Source organism: Oncorhynchus gorbuscha, linkage group LG18 (genome assembly GCF_021184085.1).
Source record: "Oncorhynchus gorbuscha isolate QuinsamMale2020 ecotype Even-year linkage group LG18, OgorEven_v1.0, whole genome shotgun sequence".
NCBI lineage: Eukaryota > Metazoa > Chordata > Actinopteri > Salmoniformes > Salmonidae > Oncorhynchus > Oncorhynchus gorbuscha.
In genome coordinates this window covers 16,221,745-16,239,351 of record NC_060190.1, presented here as the reverse complement: position 1 = coordinate 16,239,351, position 17,607 = coordinate 16,221,745, and the positions used below count along the sequence as shown (strand labels likewise).

The window sequence follows — 17,607 nt, the reverse complement described above, 5'->3', positions numbered from 1 at the left end:
AAAAGGGCAACCGGTGAAGAACAAAGTCCATTGTAAATACAACCCATATTTATGTTTATTTATTTCCCCTTTTGCACTTGAACTAATTGCACATCCTTACAACACTGTGTATAGACATAATATGACATATGAATTGTCTTTAATATTTTGGAACTTTTGTAAGTGTAATGTTTACTGTTAATTTTTGATAGTTTATTTCACTTTTGTTTATTATCTATTTCACTTGCTTTTCCACTATCTATTTCTCTTGCTTTTCCACTGTAAACACATGTTTCCCATGCCAATAAAGCCCTTTGAATTGAATTGAAATAGATGAGAACAAGCGCCACATTGTGCAGTCACATGATGGCACATGAGTCATGTGATCTCGTCTAAGGAAGTTATGTCTTGTACCGATGCTGAACCTATACTGTAATTGCAGAACACGTCGTTCTCATGGCTATCTTCTCAGACAGTTAATTTCACGCCAACAATATACTCACGTTTTATAACCGCTTTTATTTGCCTTATTTATTCTGAGACAGTTCAGATTTTATGTCGCATATTTATTCATAGTTTCAAAACGTTTACATGGCTACAGCAAGCAGCAATTGCAACCACGGCAGCGCCCGTTCAGGTATGTTGAGTTTCAATACTTTTCTGACATGTAACTTTGTGTGTTTTAAGTGGTTTGTTACATTGTTGCATGTCTTCCATTGAAAGGAGGGCCCTGTGTATATTATGATTGTTGTGTAACGTAGCTCTACAGTGTGGGCTGCCATGTCTTGCCAATCATCTCCATGAAACATACATCTCATTCCAATGGTGATTAATCGTGAATAAATGCATTAGTAACATTGTATAACACAGTAACATAGACAATAACATTGTATAACACAGTAACATACACAGTAACATTGTATAACACAGTAGCATTGTGCAACACAGTAACATTGTATGAGGCAGCAGCATCAACAATGTTTTGTTACAATGTTACCAAACACTGACTGGAAGAAGCGTTATTGCATAAATATGTACAAAACCATCCACCCTTTAGTCCGGTTATCCCCAAGATGTTTTGTTTTTTAATCATGTGATCGCTGTTGCTAGGGATTTTAATGTGTTGTGTTATGCCTAGGAAGAAAACACTTCAATTTGCTTAACTTGCCAATGGCTCAATTTACCCCAAGGCAAACACAACTACAAGGATGCTCTTTCATGCTAGGTTTAGGGCCTCATATTGTCGCTTACAGAGACCCCAAATTATGTATAGAACCATTTTAAAATGATCTGCTTTGGTTTATTTGCAAGCATCACGAACCCTCTTCCCTAAATATTTGGTCAAATTATACATTTTGTGTATGGTTTCCTAGAAACAAGGGGTGGCTCAACTTACCCTTTCGTTGACATACCTGATTCTCCCCTACAGACATTCTAGATTAAATAGGCAAAGATAGTTTGCTTTATGTTGACCTGATGCTGACAGAATTTGCCAATAACAGTTTACACTTGTCAAATCTGGGGTAGGAAATTATACCTGATGGCCACTTTCAGCAAGGAAAATTGTAGCCTTGAAATTGTTCTATTCTATCCCACCATTGCAGTCAATGCTGTACTTCAATGCTCATGAGTCTTGATTTAAACAGTTATTCCTAAATTCCAGGGTTAGTGCTATCTGGAATCCCTGGGACGTCCCTACCCTAAACACAAACCCCTACCCCACCCATTTAAATGATTAGTTGGACGTCCCAAGGATTCCGTTAAAGTTCTAGAGTGTTGGAACCCTAAGACTCTGACTACTCTTGCTCCCTCCCACCACCATAGCATGTCTGCTACATTTGAAACCAGACTGACCCAGGTTTTTGTATTTGTATTATTATTATTTGTTTCACCTTTATTTAACCAGGTAGGCCAGTTGAGAACACCTTTATTTAACCAGGTAGGCCAGTTGAGAACACCTTTATTTAACCAGGTAGGCCAGTTGAGAACACCTTTATTTAACCAGGTAGGCCAGTTGAGAACACCTTTATTTAACCAGGTAGGCCAGTTGAGAACACCTTTATTTAACCAGGTAGGCCAGTTGAGAACACCTTTATTTAACCAGGTAGGCCAGTTGAGAACACCTTTATTTAACCAGGTAGGCCAGTTGAGAACACCTTTATTTAACCAGGTAGGCCAGTTGAGAACACCTTTATTTAACCAGGTAGGCCAGTTGAGAACACCTTTATTTAACCAGGTAGGCAAGTTGAGAACACCTTTATTTAACCAGGTAGGCAAGTTGAGAACACCTTTATTTAACCAGGTAGGCCAGTTGAGAACACCTTTATTTAACCAGGTGGGCCAGTTGAGAACACCTTTATTTAACCAGGTAGGCCAGTTGAGAACACCTTTATTTAACCAGGTAGGCCAGTTGAGAACACCTTTATTTAACCAGGTGGGCCAGTTGAGAACACCTTTATTTAACCAGGTAGGCCAGTTGAGAACACCTTTATTTAACCAGGTAGGCCAGTTGAGAACACCTTTATTTAACCAGGTAGGCCAGTTGAGAACACCTTTATTTAACCAGGTAGGCCAGTTGAGAACACCTTTATTTAACCAGGTGGGCCAGTTGAGAACACCTTTATTTAACCAGGTAGGCCAGTTGAGAACACCTTTATTTAACCAGGTGGGCCAGTTGAGAACACCTTTATTTAACCAGGTAGGCCAGTTGAGAACACCTTTATTTAACCAGGTGGGCCAGTTGAGAACACCTTTATTTAACCAGGTAGGCCAGTTGAGAACACCTTTATTTAACCAGGTGGGCCAGTTGAGAACACCTTTATTTAACCAGGTAGGCCAGTTGAGAACACCTTTATTTAACCAGGTAGGCCAGTTGAGAACACCTTTATTTAACCAGGTAGGCCAGTTGAGAACACCTTTATTTAACCAGGTGGGCCAGTTGAGAACACCTTTATTTAACCAGGTGGGCCAGTTGAGAACACCTTTATTTAACCAGGTGGGCCAGTTGAGAACACCTTTATTTAACCAGGTAGGCCAGTTGAGAACACCTTTATTTAACCAGGTAGGCCAGTTGAGAACACCTTTATTTAACCAGGTAGGCCAGTTGAGAACACCTTTATTTAACCAGGTAGGCCAGTTGAGAACACCTTTATTTAACCAGGTAGGCCAGTTGAGAACACCTTTATTTAACCAGGTAGGCCAGTTGAGAACACCTTTATTTAACCAGGTAGGCCAGTTGAGAACACCTTTATTTAACCAGGTAGGCCAGTTGAGAACACCTTTATTTAACCAGGTAGGCCAGTTGAGAACACCTTTATTTAACCAGGTAGGCCAGTTGAGAACACCTTTATTTAACCAGGTAGGCCAGTTGAGAACACCTTTATTTAACCAGGTAGGCCAGTTGAGAACACCTTTATTTAACCAGGTAGGCCAGTTGAGAACACCTTTATTTAACCAGGTAGGCCAGTTGAGAACACCTTTATTTAACCAGGTAGGCCAGTTGAGAACACCTTTATTTAACCAGGTAGGCCAGTTGAGAACACCTTTATTTAACCAGGTAGGCCAGTTGAGAACACCTTTATTTAACCAGGTAGGCCAGTTGAGAACACCTTTATTTAACCAGGTAGGCCAGTTGAGAACACCTTTATTTAACCAGGTAGGCCAGTTGAGAACACCTTTATTTAACCAGGTAGGCCAGTTGAGAACACCTTTATTTAACCAGGTAGGCCAGTTGAGAACACCTTTATTTAACCAGGTAGGCCAGTTGAGAACACCTTTATTTAACCAGGTAGGCCAGTTGAGAACACCTTTATTTAACCAGGTAGGCCAGTTGAGAACACCTTTATTTAACCAGGTAGGCCAGTTGAGAACACCTTTATTTAACCAGGTGGGCCAGTTGAGAACAAGTTCTCATTTACTACTGCGACCTGGCCAAGATAAAGCAAGGCAGTGCGACACAAACAACAACAACAGAGTTACACATAAACAAACGTAGACTCAATAACACAAATGTTTAAAAAATTGTTTGTACAGTGTGTGCAAATTTAGAAGAGTAGGGAGGTAGGCAATAAATAGGCCATAGAGGTGAAAATAAGGACAATTTACCATTAATACTGGAGTGATAGGTTATCCATCTATCATACACTGTGATAACCTCCCACCACCCAGTTTCTTAACCTCCCCTCACGCGTCCCAGTCTACGGTGCCCATATGACCGTGGACACAGGCTTTCATTTCTGCACTTGACTGTGTGTGGTTCAGCGGGTTAGAAATGGTCTTGTAAGCAGTCAAGCCGTTATCAAGCATTTGTTTTCTCATGCCGTAGTATACCTTTGACTCATTGTTTACAGCACTTCATGTGTGATCTCATACATATTAGAATTAAATAATTCACCACAAGTGCACACTGTGGGGCCACACTTGCGAGCATTAGAAACAGTTTCAATTAAAACTGTTTCTCCGTCTCATAATCGGCATCAGCCAATTAAAACCGTTTCTCCGTCTCATAATCGGCATCAGCCAATTAAAACTGTTTTTCCGTCTCATAATCGGCATCAGCCAATTAAAACTGTTTCTCCGTCTCATAATCGGCATCGGCCAATTAAAATCGCTGACGTAGTTGTACGTGCTAAAAACATTCTGAAAACCTGCTTTTGCTTTTGCTTTGTCGTAGTGGGTTATTGTGTGTAGATTGATGAGGGGAAAAAAAACAAATAAATACATTTTAGAATTAGGCTGTAACGTAACAAAATGTGGAAAAAGTCAAGGGGTCTGAATACTTTCCGAATACACTGTAGTGTAACGTTGCCGTTAGGCAAAAACAAAACACCACTTAATTTCTTATGTAGGCTACACTGACATGTACAATGTTTTCTATGCATTACTGTTTAGGCTGACCCCATTTAGTCGTCTGGTCGATTGTTTGGTCGACCGTGATTTTTGTTGTTGTCGAGCAGTGCATATATATAAAAACAAATTATGGCACAAGAGACACATGTCTGATTCAAGCCAGTCTGAGTGGACTAATCCAATGTGGGGGTGGCACACCAGTATCACCAGTAGTACATTTACCATTCATTCCCATAGTTTCTAATCTACAATATTTGTTTGGTTATGGTCATTTCTGTTAATACCTTCAATATATTATTATTATTATTACGGTCTTACCGTTGTCATTCTCGTAGTGGACTCTGTTTGCAGAGAGCACAACCTATGCTACGTTTGTGAGAAAGTTTTGGTTTATTTCATTCCATTTACGAGTAGTCAATTCTGCTCGTCTTTACTCGCCGTCACTGTGGAGCTTCTCAGTTTTCTTTCCCTCAAACAGCAAGTAAACAAAGTCTGTTTCTACATCCATTGAGAATGACAATAGTTCCTCAACGTAGCCTATTTGAAAAATCTCTCATTTCGATTAGCCTACAACTCAACATGAAAGTGTAATGCTCTGATCCAGTGGAAACGTCATAAAATAGGCCTGATTCTTATCCCTTTCGCAAAATAGCCTACAGCTGTGTCTGTCTGTTTGGAGCACACTGGCAGGAAACTCTGAGGACCCAGAATATTTTATACAACACTTTGGGCTGGACCGAGTTCTTCTTGGCTTTATTTTTACATATTGGCAATTGAAGTTACTTTTAGATTTTGTATTATTTACATTTTTGTTTTTTTCTTCTTTTACCCCCTTTTTCTCTCCCCAATTTCGTGGCATCCAATTGTTAGTAGTTACTGTCTTGTCTCATCGCTACAACTCCTGTACGGGCTCGGGAGAGACGAAGGTCGAGATGTGCCAATGTGTCGGAGGAAACACCGCACTGCCTGCCACAGGAGTCGCTAGTGCACGATGAGACAGGGATATCCCTACCGGCCAAACCCTCCCTAACCCAGGCGACGCTAGGCCAATTGTGCATCGCCCCATGGACCTCACGGTCGTGGCCAGCTGCGACAGAGCCTGGGCTTGAACCCAGAGTCTCTTAGACCACCGCGCCACCCGGGAGGCCCTTCATTTCAAATTTTGATTAACCACATGATATTGAGATATGAGACTTTATTAGACTTTATTATAAATGAAATTAGACTGTTCCACAAAAAAGTGCATATGAAAATCATAACTTGGCACTCCAAATGGAAAAGGTTGCTGATCACTGGTGTAGCCTATTAACAGCAACTTCAGGAGCATAATTTGGGAATCTGTGAAGGCCAACAGCAGCGGGAGGAGGGGAGACAGGAACAGTCTTTTTCTTCTTCTGGTTAGTGTGAGCGTACCAAGTAATTAGGCGTCACTCTAAAGCGGGAAGGTGGAAAAAACGAGTCAGGAGTCATTTTTTCTGATTGAACACGGTTCTCTATTGAGGGTATTTTGTCAACAAAAACATTAACATAATCAATGAAAAATCTTCCAAGGAAAAATCACATCTTCTCCAGATGAAACAAGAACACAATAGGATAATCTTTAAACTACAACAAACATAAATCACAGGTTTGTCACCGTCTTCGTGGTTCTTTCAGCACAGCTTCTCTCTCTCGGTGGCCATCTTCCAGAGATAGTTTCCTCCCCTCTCTGCTGGTTCCATTCTCTCTCTTATAGGGGAAGGAGAGTATCTCATTAGTACCGTCAGCTGTGCTTAATTGACTCTGGTTACCTTGTCTCCCATGCTTTGTTGGGCTACTATCCATGAGCCCAGCCTGCCCTCTAGTGGTCCTTCCACATTAGGCTATATTGATCTCTGGCTCCCTCTTTAGTAATTTGTGTGTTTTCATTTTTAAATGCAGTGCTTAAAGCATCATACAAGCTCAGTAGTGTACATAAAGTTGATTTTATTCAAATATATAGAAAAACACGTTCAAATATTTCAACCAATCGATTGGTCAAAAGAACAGATTACTCTTGGTCAACCAATGTATATATATATTTCTTTTTTAGTCGGGGACAGGAGGAGGGCTCGAACCCATGGTGAAAGTGCACTAATGATTTTGAGTCAACCGCTTTAGCAGTGTGTGCCACTTGGAAGCAATGGTAATAAAGTTACCTGATTAATTTTTTTAACGATGTATTATAAACTTACATGTGTAAGGACTTCATTTATCTTTTTTCCATTAAAGCACATGGATGTGTGTGAAACAGATTAGCAAAAACTGGATTTTGTCTCATATGCGAAAACGTGAACATTTTGTCTAATGTTAGTATTAGTAGCCTAGTTAAAGATGCATCAATGCAATATTGGCACACGACATTGTTACACACCAATTTAACAAAAGTGAACCTTGAATTTATAGGTTTAAAATATCCCTCTAGTGTCCAGGGTTGACATATTTTTTTCATATATATTTTTCTACAAATGCCATTGGTTGGTGTATATAAAATCTAAGATCTTTTATAGGCTGATGCAGAATTTGTTACAGGAAATAATCACTGTCAGCTGGTGAGGCTAGCATAGGGCTAACGTGCCAGGTTATCTGACTGGACCAGCTACAATGTAGCGTTCTATAACATGCAAGTAAATCAACGACTGATGACTGATGTGCACTTTGAGACTGAGGAAACAGTTTAAAGTTAAATAATAACAATAACAAAAAGTCCACCTCATAACCATGTCCTCTCACCACAGGAGGAAATAGAAACAGGAAACAGGAAATAGAGTCCAAGAGACCACCCAGAGTTAAGAGTTGACAGAGACGAGGAGCAGCTTGGCTTGTTTACTTACTGGTTCCAGTGAGGTTGCATAGTGTAGCCTGCTCTCCCTGGGTGGCCCAGTGCAGACTGATAGCTGCTGATCCATTGTAGCGATACAGAGATGCCGGCAGACTGATGGTCACAGTGCTGACTATGACTGACGGAGAAGGTGCAGAGTTGTCTATTAAGCCTTCTCTAACACACCATTGACTGCCCTGAACCGGAAGAGCAGGATTTTTCAGCTGATTTATTCCATTTGATTGACTCTTATCTCTTAGTGCGGCTCAGCAACAAGTCCTCATCGTCTGCTCTTTTGTTTTGACGATTGCTATCGGCCTTGATGGCCGAAATGCCCCATCAAGATCTGTCCATTTCTTGGCTCGGGCTACTATTGCTGGCACGAAATGTTACATAGTGAAATTCTTTCAACACAAGTCTGAATTGTTTTTGACAGGGAGAGTCACGCAACTGCTGTCATGTCTGTGAGTGTTTGTGACCTTGCAAGGTTCTGTGTGTGCAAGTCGATATATTGTAGTTAGGTCACTCCCCGCTAGATAGGCTTCTCTCATTCACTTGGACGAACTAAAGAGTGTTAGATATGCAGGTGATTATTGTGGATGGCTTTCTATAGGTAAACATTCAGATATCACCGTTGCCTCACACAATCCTACACACACACACACACACATCAGTGATTCTCTCTTCTATGTCCGTCAGACCAGATTGTGGTTCTTCTGTCTGGTCTTCGAGTTCTGTTTACCAGAGGTGAGGTGACCCAATTCATGACAGCAGTTCATTTAAAGTTCCACTTCCTTTTCTTCCATTACTGCTGAACTAGCTCTTTTACTCACTAACTATATGGTCCACATTTCCCTTCCAAGTCTGTTACTGTCACAAGTTTGTTTGGGTGACTCAGAGTTTGAATTCAGCTTTCACCAGCGGTCTCTCCACTGAAGGTGCAGTGATTTAGGTTTTTACTACACCTTTATGGTTTATGTTATCGACGACGACGACAATCCAAATGTTTACCATCGCACCTCAAAGCTCCGCTCCTTCGTCAAGTGACTACCAAGTCAGACGGGTGTTGTAGCAGTAGCCCGGCCATCCCTGGAGTCTTTCTGTGTCTTCCAGCCATCTCCAGGGGTGTGTTTCTGTCGGCCTTGAGGGGCGGAGCCGTCAGCTATAGCACACCGATCACCCGCTTCTCTTCCTCCAGGGAGGCTGTCTGTCTCACCCGGCCCAGCTCAGAGCATCCGACCTGGATGTTGTTTTGATACGCTGGCCTGTACCACCTCCCAGGGTTTTCCTAGATAGAGACGTGATGATGGATGACTATATGAGGCGAGGGAGATTAGGAAATGTAATTAATGAAAGCTGCCCGAACTAGTACGAGAGCCGTCGCTCACTGAAGGGTAACATTACGACACGGAGCCTATTCATCAGTGTACTGTTGGTGTTGGTGCTCACAAAGGAAATAGCACTAATATGGAGTGCCGTTGCGGTGCGCTATTGCAGATTACATTGGTGTTTTGCTCAGTTATCCACTCCACATTCTTTGATAGGCCTGACTGTTCGTATTAGTCACTCTCACTATCCTTCTAGCGCTGCTAACGTGTTTTTTTCCCCTTCCTTTTCCTTCCCTCGCTCTCTATCTTCTCTCAGAGAAGGACAGGCTGGTTTCCTCTGTGTCTCCTCACGGCTACGGCTCCAGCGACAGCAGCGGCGAGCACGTTCACCACAGAGACAGCCATGGCAACCCCCGGTTGCCCACTGCGACTGCGGGGGGTTGGCTGGGGGCGGAGCAGGAAGAGGAGGCCCTGCGCAGGAAGCTCAAGTACTTCTTCATGAGCCCATGTGACAAGTTCCACGCCAAGGGCCGCAAGCCCTTCAAACTGGGCCTGCAGCTGCTCAAGATTGTCATTGTCACCGTGCAGGTAACTACACACATTTAGTTTCATATTCACTTTGAGTGTATGAACAGTACATGCTAAACGCCCTCATGGCAAAGCTCAGGTTTTATGGCAGGACCAACCACGCTGAAGTCCGTAACAACTGACACCTTGTTTCATATGCACCGTTCCTATTGGTGGATAGGATGTCTGTGCATCTGACGTTTTGAAATATGGACCGACAGTCTTTACAACAATAACTTCTAAAATTTCCCTAAGATCAAAAAGGGTTACGTTATAGTTGTTGAACGGTCACTTCCCTTCAATAAAACACCTGAATCCCTACTTCCCTCCCTCCCTCCCTCAGCTGGTGTTGTTTGGCCTCAGCAACCAGATGGTGGTGACGTTCAAGGAGGAGAACACCATGTCCTTTAAGCACATCTTCCTGAAGGACTATGACGAGGGCCCCGACGACACGTTGGCCGTGTACACACAGAGCGACGTCTACGAACACATCTTCTACGCCGTACACCAGGTAACAGTCACTAACGACACCCGGGTCATGTTCATTAGCGCATGCAAAGGACTTAAAAAATTTTTTTTTAAAGGAAAATGTTAATTAGAGTTTCAGAAAATCTTTTTGTTCGGTGCCTAATGAACACGACCCGGCATACAGACTGAGATGTAAACATGTCCATGCAGCGCAAAGAAGGACCCCATCTTGTCCCCTTCATAATTTCATCCTCAACTTTCATCCTAAAAGTCTCCAACTCTTTAGGCCCTGTTTGAATATTTAGAATGTATCCGTTCCTTCCTGCATCATTTGAAGTAATCACAGATCTCAGCGAGTTTGATTGGTGAAAGTGGTAGTGTGGAAACGTTCACTAAATCGTCCACAAATCCGCATACAGATCAGTGATGACCTCAAATTAGGGCGGAAAGAGGGATGAATTCTTTTAAAATATTAGAGCCTTATTCTCCATCCTCGTACCCTTCCTCCTCCCTCACAGTATTTGATGCTACCCGAGACCACGGTGGGACGCTATGCGTATGTCTATGGGGTCGGGGTGAACGGGAGTGCCCTCTCTCTCTGCCAGCAGTACTACAAGAAGGGCAGCATCGATCCCGCCAATGATACCTTCAACATTGACCCTCGTGTTATCACAGGTACATAGATCTACTTTCTTGCATTATGCCAATGCCAGAGGTCACCAACCCTGGTACTAGAGCTACAGTGTTTCGTGCTTCCCAAATGGCACCTGATGGAGTGAGAATCTGGTGCCATTTGGGACTCAGCTTAAATGTAGTTCTGTTCCAACATGCTTTTGATGATTAGTTGACTTGTTTGAAAAAGGATGAGTTTTAGTGTCAGATTTGAACAAAATCCTGCACGCCTTGTGGCTTTCCAGGGTCAAGTTTGGTGGATTGACCATTGCTTTATGCCTTAGCCTTGTCTAGCCTGAAGTTAAGTTATTTAATTTACTGTAACAATGGCGACTACCCAAAGAGTTGCTCAGCTGCTTCTTTTCCGTACCACGGCATCTTTTTGTCATGCAGGTGAATGAGGACCCAAAAGCGACTTGGCGAAAACAGAGTATTTAATCCAGAATAAACTTTACAAAACAAAAAGCATAATACTACACGTAAAGACGAGAACAGACTGGAGACTTGATCGAGAACTGCAGGTTGCCTCGGGAAGGCACTTGAACCTAGCAGACTCAGACACCTGCTCACCACGCAGCATCTGAGGGAAACACGACACGACAGGGCAAAACATAGACACAGCACGGTGAATTATAAATGAGGATCCGACAGGGCAGGTACGGGAAACAAGGAGTGAAATAGGGACTCTAATCAGGGAAAAGGATCGGGAACAGGTGTGGGAAGACTAAATGATGATTAGGGGAATAGGAACAGCTGGGAGCAGGAACGGAACGATAGAGAGAAGAGAGAGCGAGAGAGTGAGAGAGGGAGGGGGAGAGAGAGGGATAGAAAGAGGGAAAGAACCTAATAAGACCAGCAGAGGGAAACGAATAGAATGGGAAGCACAGGGACAAGACAAGATAATAAATGACAAAACATGACAGTACCCCCACTCACCGAGCGCCTCCTGGCGCACTCGAGGAGGAATCCTGGCGGCAACGGAGGAAATCATCAATGAGTGAACGGTCCAGCACGTCCCGAGACGGAACCCAACTCCTCTCCTCAGGACCGTAACCCTCCCAATCCACTAAGTATTGGTGACCCCGTCCCGAGAACGCATGTCCATGATCTTATGTACCTTGTAAATAGGTGCGCTCTCGACAAGGACGGGAGGGGGAGAGAAGACGAACGGGGGTGCGAAGAAAGGGCTTAACACAGGAGACATGGAAGACAGGATGGACGCGACGAAGATGTCGCGGAAGAAGCAGTCGCACAGCGACAGGATTGACGACCTGGGAGACACGGAACGGACCAATGAACCGCGGAGTCAACTTACGAGAAGCTGTCGTAAGAGGAAGGTTGCGAGTGGAAAGCCACACTCTCTGGCCGCAACAATACCTAGGACTCTTAATCCTGCGTTTATTGGCGGCTCTCACAGTCTGTGCCCTGTAGCGGCAAAGTGCAGACCTCACCCTCCTCCAGGTGCGCTCACAACGTTGGACAAACGCTTGAGCGGAGGGAACGCTGGACTCGGCAAGCTGGGAAGAGAATAGAGGAGGCTGATAACCCAGACTACTCTGAAACGGAGATAACCCGGTAGCAGACGAAGGAAGCGAGTTGTGAGCGTATTCTGCCCAGGGAGCTGTTCTGCCCAAGACGCAGGGTTTCTGAAAGAAAGGCTGCGTAGTATGCGACCAATCGTCTGATTGGCCCTCTCTGCTTGACCGTTAGACTGGGGATGAAACCCGGAAGAGAGACTGACGGACGCACCAATCAAACGACAGAACTCCCTCCAAAACTGTGACGTGAATTGCGGGCCTCTGTCTGAAACGGCGTCTAACGGGAGGCCATGAATTCTGAACACATTCTCGATAATGATTTGTGCCGTCTCCTTAGCGGAAGGAAGTTTAGCGAGGGAATGAAATGTGCCGCCTTAGAGAACCTATCGACAACCGTAAGAATCACAGTCTTCCCCGCAGACAAAGGCAGACCGGTAATGAAGTCTAGGGCGATGTGAGACCATGGTCGAGAAGGAATGGGGAGCGGTCTGAGACGACCGGCAGGAGGAGAGTTACCCGACTTAGTCTGCGCGCAGTCCGAACAAGCAGCCACGAAACGGCGCGTGTCACGCTCCTGAGTCGGCCACCAAAAGCGCTGGCGAATAGACGCAAGAGTGCCTCGAACACCGGGATGACCAGCTAACTTGGCAGAGTGAGCCCACTGAAGAACAGCCAGACGAGTGGAAACAGGAACGAAAAGGAGGTTACTAGGACAAGCGCGCGGCGACGCAGTGTGCGTGAGTGCTTGCTTAACCTGTCTTTCAATTCCCCAGACTGTCAACCCGACAACACGCCCATAAGGAAGAATCCCCTCGGGATCAGTAGAAGCCACAGAAGAACTAAACAGACGGGATAAGGCATCAGGCTTGGTGTTCTTGCTACCCGGACGGTAAGAAATCACAAACTCGAAACGAGCGAAAAACAACGCCCAACGAGCTTGACGGGCATTAAGTCGTTTGGCAGAACGGATGTACTCAAGGTTCTTATGGTCTGTCCAAATGACAAAAGGAACGGTCGCCCCCTCCAACCACTGTCGCCATTCGCCTAGGGCTAAGCGGATGGCGAGCAGTTCACGGTTACCCACATCATAGTTGCGCTCAGATGGCGACAGGCGATGAGAAAAATAAGCGCAAGGATGAACCTTATCGTCAGACTGGAAGCTGGGATAGAATGGCTCCCACGCCTACCTCTGAAGCGTCAACCTCGACAATGAATTGTCTAGTGACGTCAGGAGTAACGAGGATAGGAGCGGACGTAAACGTTCTTTTAGAAGATCAAAAGCTCCCTGGGCGGAACCGGACCACTTAAAACACGTCTTGACAGAAGTAAGAGCTGTGAGAGGGGCAGCAACTTGACCGAAATTACGAATGAAACGCCGATAGAAATTAGCGAAACCTAAAAAGCGCTGCAACTCGACACGTGACCTTGGAACGGGCCAATCACTGACAGCTTGGACCTTAGCGGAATCCATCTGAATGCCTTCAGCGGAAATAACGGAACCGAGAAAAGTAACGGAGGAGACATGAAAAGAGCACTTCTCAGCCTTTACGTAGAGACAATTCTCTAAAAGGCGCTGTAGAACACGTCGAACGTGCTGAACATGAATCTCGAGTGACGGTGAAAAAATCAGGATATCGTCAAGATAGACAAAAACAAAGATGTTCAGCATGTCTCTCAGAACATCATTAACTAATGCCTGAAAAACAGCTGGCGCATTGGCGAGACCAAACGGCAGAACCCGGTACTCAAAATGCCCTAACGGAGTGTTAAACGCCGTTTTCCACTCGTCCCCCTCTCTGATGCGCACGAGATGGTAAGCGTTACGAAGGTCCAACTTAGTAAAGCACCTGGCTCCCTGCAGAATCTCGAAGGCTGATGACATAAGGGGAAGCGGATAACGATTCTTAACCGTTATGTCATTCAGCCCTCGATAATCCACGCAGGGAGAGTACCGTCCTTCTTCTTAACAAAAAGAACCCCGCCCCGGCCGGAGAGGAAGAAGGCACTATGGTACCGGCGTCAAGAGACACAGATAAATAATCCTCGAGAGCCTTACGTTCGGGAGCCGACAGAGAGTATAGTCTACCCCGAGGAGGAGTGGTCCCCGGAAGGAGATCAATACTACAATCATACGACCGGTGAGGAGGAAGGGAGTTGGCTCGGGACCGACTGAAGACCGTGCGCAGATCATGATATTCCTCCGGCACTCCTGTCAAATCGCCAGGTTCCTCCTGAGAAGTGGGGACAGAAGAAATGGGAGGGATGGCAGACATTAAGCACTTCACATGACAAGATACGTTCCAGGATAGGATAGAATTACAAGACCAATTAATAGAAGGATTATGACATACTAGCCAGGGATGACCCAAAACAACAGGTGTGAAAGGTGAACGAAAAATCAAAAAGAAATAGTCTCACTGTGGTTACCAGATACTGTGAGAGTTAAAGGTAGTGTCTCAAATCTGATACTGGGAAGATGACTACCATCTAAGGCAAACATGGGCGTAGGCTTGTCTAACTGTCTGAAAGGAATGTTATGTTTCCGAACCCATGCTTCGTCCATGAAACAACCCTCAGCCCCAGAGTCAATCAAGGCACTGCATGTAGCACCCGAACCGGTCCAGCGTAGATGGACCGACATAGTAGTACAAGATCTAGATGAAGAGACCTGAGTAGTAGCGCTCACCAGTAGCCCTCCGCTTACTGATGGGCTCTGGCCTCTTACTGGACATGAATTAACAAAATGTCCATCAAATCCGCAATAGAGGCACAGGCGGTTGGTGATCCTCCGTTCCCTCTCCTTAGTCGAGATGCGAATCCCTCCCAGCTGCATGGGCTCAGTCTCAGAGCCAGAGGAGGGAGATGGTTGCGATGCGGAGCAGGGAAACACCGTTGATGCGAGCTCTCTTCCACGAGCCTGGTGACAAAGATCTACCCGTCGTTCTATGCGGATGGCGAGAGCAATCAAAGAGTCCACACTGGAAGGAACCTCCCGAGAGAGAATCTCATCTTTGACCACTGTGTGGAGTCCCTCCAGAAAACGAGCGAGCAGCGCCGGCTCGTTCCAGTCACTAGAGGCAGCAAGAGTACGAAACTCTATAGAGTAATCCGTTATGGATCGATCACCTTGGCATAGGGAAGCCAGGACCCTAGAAGCCTCCCCACCAAAAACTGAACGGTCAAAAACCCGAATCATCTCCTCTTTAAAGTTCTGGTAATTGTTAGAACAATCAGCCCTTGCCTCCCAGATAGCTGTGCCCCACTCTCGGGCCCGGCCAGTAAGGAGTGAAATGACGTAAGCAACCCGAGCTCTCTCTAGAGTATGTGTTGGGTTGGAGAGAGAACACAATCTCACACTGGGTGAGAAAGGAGCGGCACTCAGTGGGCTGCCCGGAGTAGCAAGGTGGGTTATTAACCCTAGGTTCTGGAGGCTCGGCAGGCCAGGAAGTAACAGGTGGCACGAGACGAAGACTCTGGAACTGTCCAGAGAGGTCGGAAACCTGAGCGGCCAGGCTCTCCACGGCATGGCGAGCAGCAGACAATTCCTGCTCGTGTCTGCCGAGCATGGCTCCTTGGATCTCGACGGCAGTGTTACGAGCGTCTGTAGTCGCTGGGTCCATTCCTAGGTCGGATCCTTCTGTCATGCAGGTGAATGAGGACCCAAAAGCGACTTGGCGAAAACAGAGTATTTAATCCAGAATAAACTTTACAAAACAAAAAGCATAATACTACACGTAAAGACGAGAACAGACTGGAGACTTGATCGAGAACTGCAGGTTGCCTCGGGAAGGCACTTGAACCTAGCAGACTCAGACACCTGCTCACCACGCAGCATCTGAGGGAAACACGACACGACAGGGCAAAACATAGACACAGCACGGTGAATTATAAATGAGGATCCGACAGGGCAGGTACGGGAAACAAGGAGTGAAATAGGGACTCTAATCAGGGAAAAGGATCGGGAACAGGTGTGGGAAGACTAAATGATGATTAGGGGAATAGGAACAGCTGGGAGCAGGAACGGAACGATAGAGAGAAGAGAGAGCGAGAGAGTGAGAGAGGGAGGGGGGAGAGAGAGGGATAGAAAGAGGGAAAGAACCTAATAAGACCAGCAGAGGGAAACGAATAGAATGGGAAGCACAGGGACAAGACAAGATAATAAATGACAAAACATGACACTTTTCAGTAACAATTCATCGTAACTGTATCATTTGTTTTGTGTAAGTAAGTACTGTATTGTTCCCGGACCATGTGAAAGTAGTAGGAAGCCCCACTTCCTTATATGAGCTGACACTTGGGACAATACTACTGACTAAAGGGGAAACACATTGAGCAATGGAAATCACCTGGTGTTGAAATGACCTACCCTTGAAGTGGCCTGCCCTTTGACTCTTGACATGATCACCGGAACAGAATAACCATAGATATATAATTACTAGAACATACATTTATATCAGTGTAATGGTCATTCTATTTCAGTGTAATTCTATTTCTGTAAGGAAAAACATTGACAGCCCCTGAAATGACTAACTTCTCTCTCTCTCTGTCCTGTTACTAGATTGTGTGGGAGTTGACCCTCTGTCAGTCCCTCGAGCGCCTTTAGGCAGTGACTACAAGAACTTTACCCTCAAGTTCCACAAGTAAGGCTTCATTTTCCCATATCTTTTCAAATGACTTCGGGCTCTCGTGTTTGCTGTCGGTCTAAAACTAAGATAGATGGGACATCCATCTTTGTAATATCTGGCTGTTGATTTTTAGCGCCACAAACTGTTTACATACTACCTATAGCCCTGGGTTATGTTCATTAGACGCCTAACGGAAAACTAACAAAAAACAGGGAGGGTCTACCTGGACTTGTCCAATAAGAAACATTTTTTTGTTTTGCGTTGCAAAATGTTTGAAAATGTTTCTCATTGCTTTCACTTTGACATAACCCTGATATCCCTCTTCATTTTCTACGTTCACTATGTTGTCTAGACTCATAAACGTGACGATACAGTTCCAACTAAAGGCCATCAACATTCAGACCATCATCAACAACGAGATTCCTGACTGTTACACCTTCTTCATAACGGTGAGTCCCACCCCCCTTCCCTCCCCCACCACTTCCTAAAAAATGGTCCTACCCAGTCTGTGGCTCATTGTAACCTGTTTAGTGTGTAGTAGTTGCTGTGGAAACCTTTTCATTGCCTGTGTATTTTAGTTAACCTTTAACTCATGTGTTATATTATCCCTTGAGGAGTTCTTTATGTTTCATTTTATTGCCAAAGTTTACAGCAAGTACTACTAGTACCTGTATAAATGTCTGATCTTTCCATCTGTTTCTACAGATAGTCCTGGACAACAAGGCTCACAGTGGGAAAGTAAG

At 44.8% G+C, this 17,607-nt stretch overlaps 1 protein-coding gene and 1 long non-coding RNA gene across 2 annotated transcripts in view; one reads left to right on the top strand and one right to left on the bottom strand.

The window, feature by feature from the left end:
- Window positions 1–372: 372 nt before the first annotated feature.
- LOC124003965 (mucolipin-1-like) overlaps window positions 373–17,607 on the top strand; it is a 24,216-nt gene continuing 6,981 nt past the window's right edge. Inside the window, exons 1-7 of the mRNA XM_046312663.1 lie at window positions 373–616; window positions 9,311–9,582; window positions 9,905–10,072; window positions 10,548–10,704; window positions 16,798–16,879; window positions 17,217–17,313; window positions 17,570–17,607. The exon at window positions 17,570–17,607 is cut by the window's right edge and continues 62 nt beyond it. Of these exons, the coding sequence (XP_046168619.1) occupies window positions 571–616; window positions 9,311–9,582; window positions 9,905–10,072; window positions 10,548–10,704; window positions 16,798–16,879; window positions 17,217–17,313; window positions 17,570–17,607 (860 nt within the window). The 5' untranslated portion in view covers window positions 373–570. The remainder of the gene's footprint in view (window positions 617–9,310; window positions 9,583–9,904; window positions 10,073–10,547; window positions 10,705–16,797; window positions 16,880–17,216; window positions 17,314–17,569) is intronic.
- LOC124003966 lies at window positions 6,014–8,670 on the bottom strand. The gene is made up of 3 exons (XR_006833297.1): window positions 7,680–8,670; window positions 6,464–6,555; window positions 6,014–6,259 (listed from the first exon to the last, which is right to left on the bottom strand). It is a non-coding gene; the product is annotated as an uncharacterized LOC124003966 (long non-coding RNA).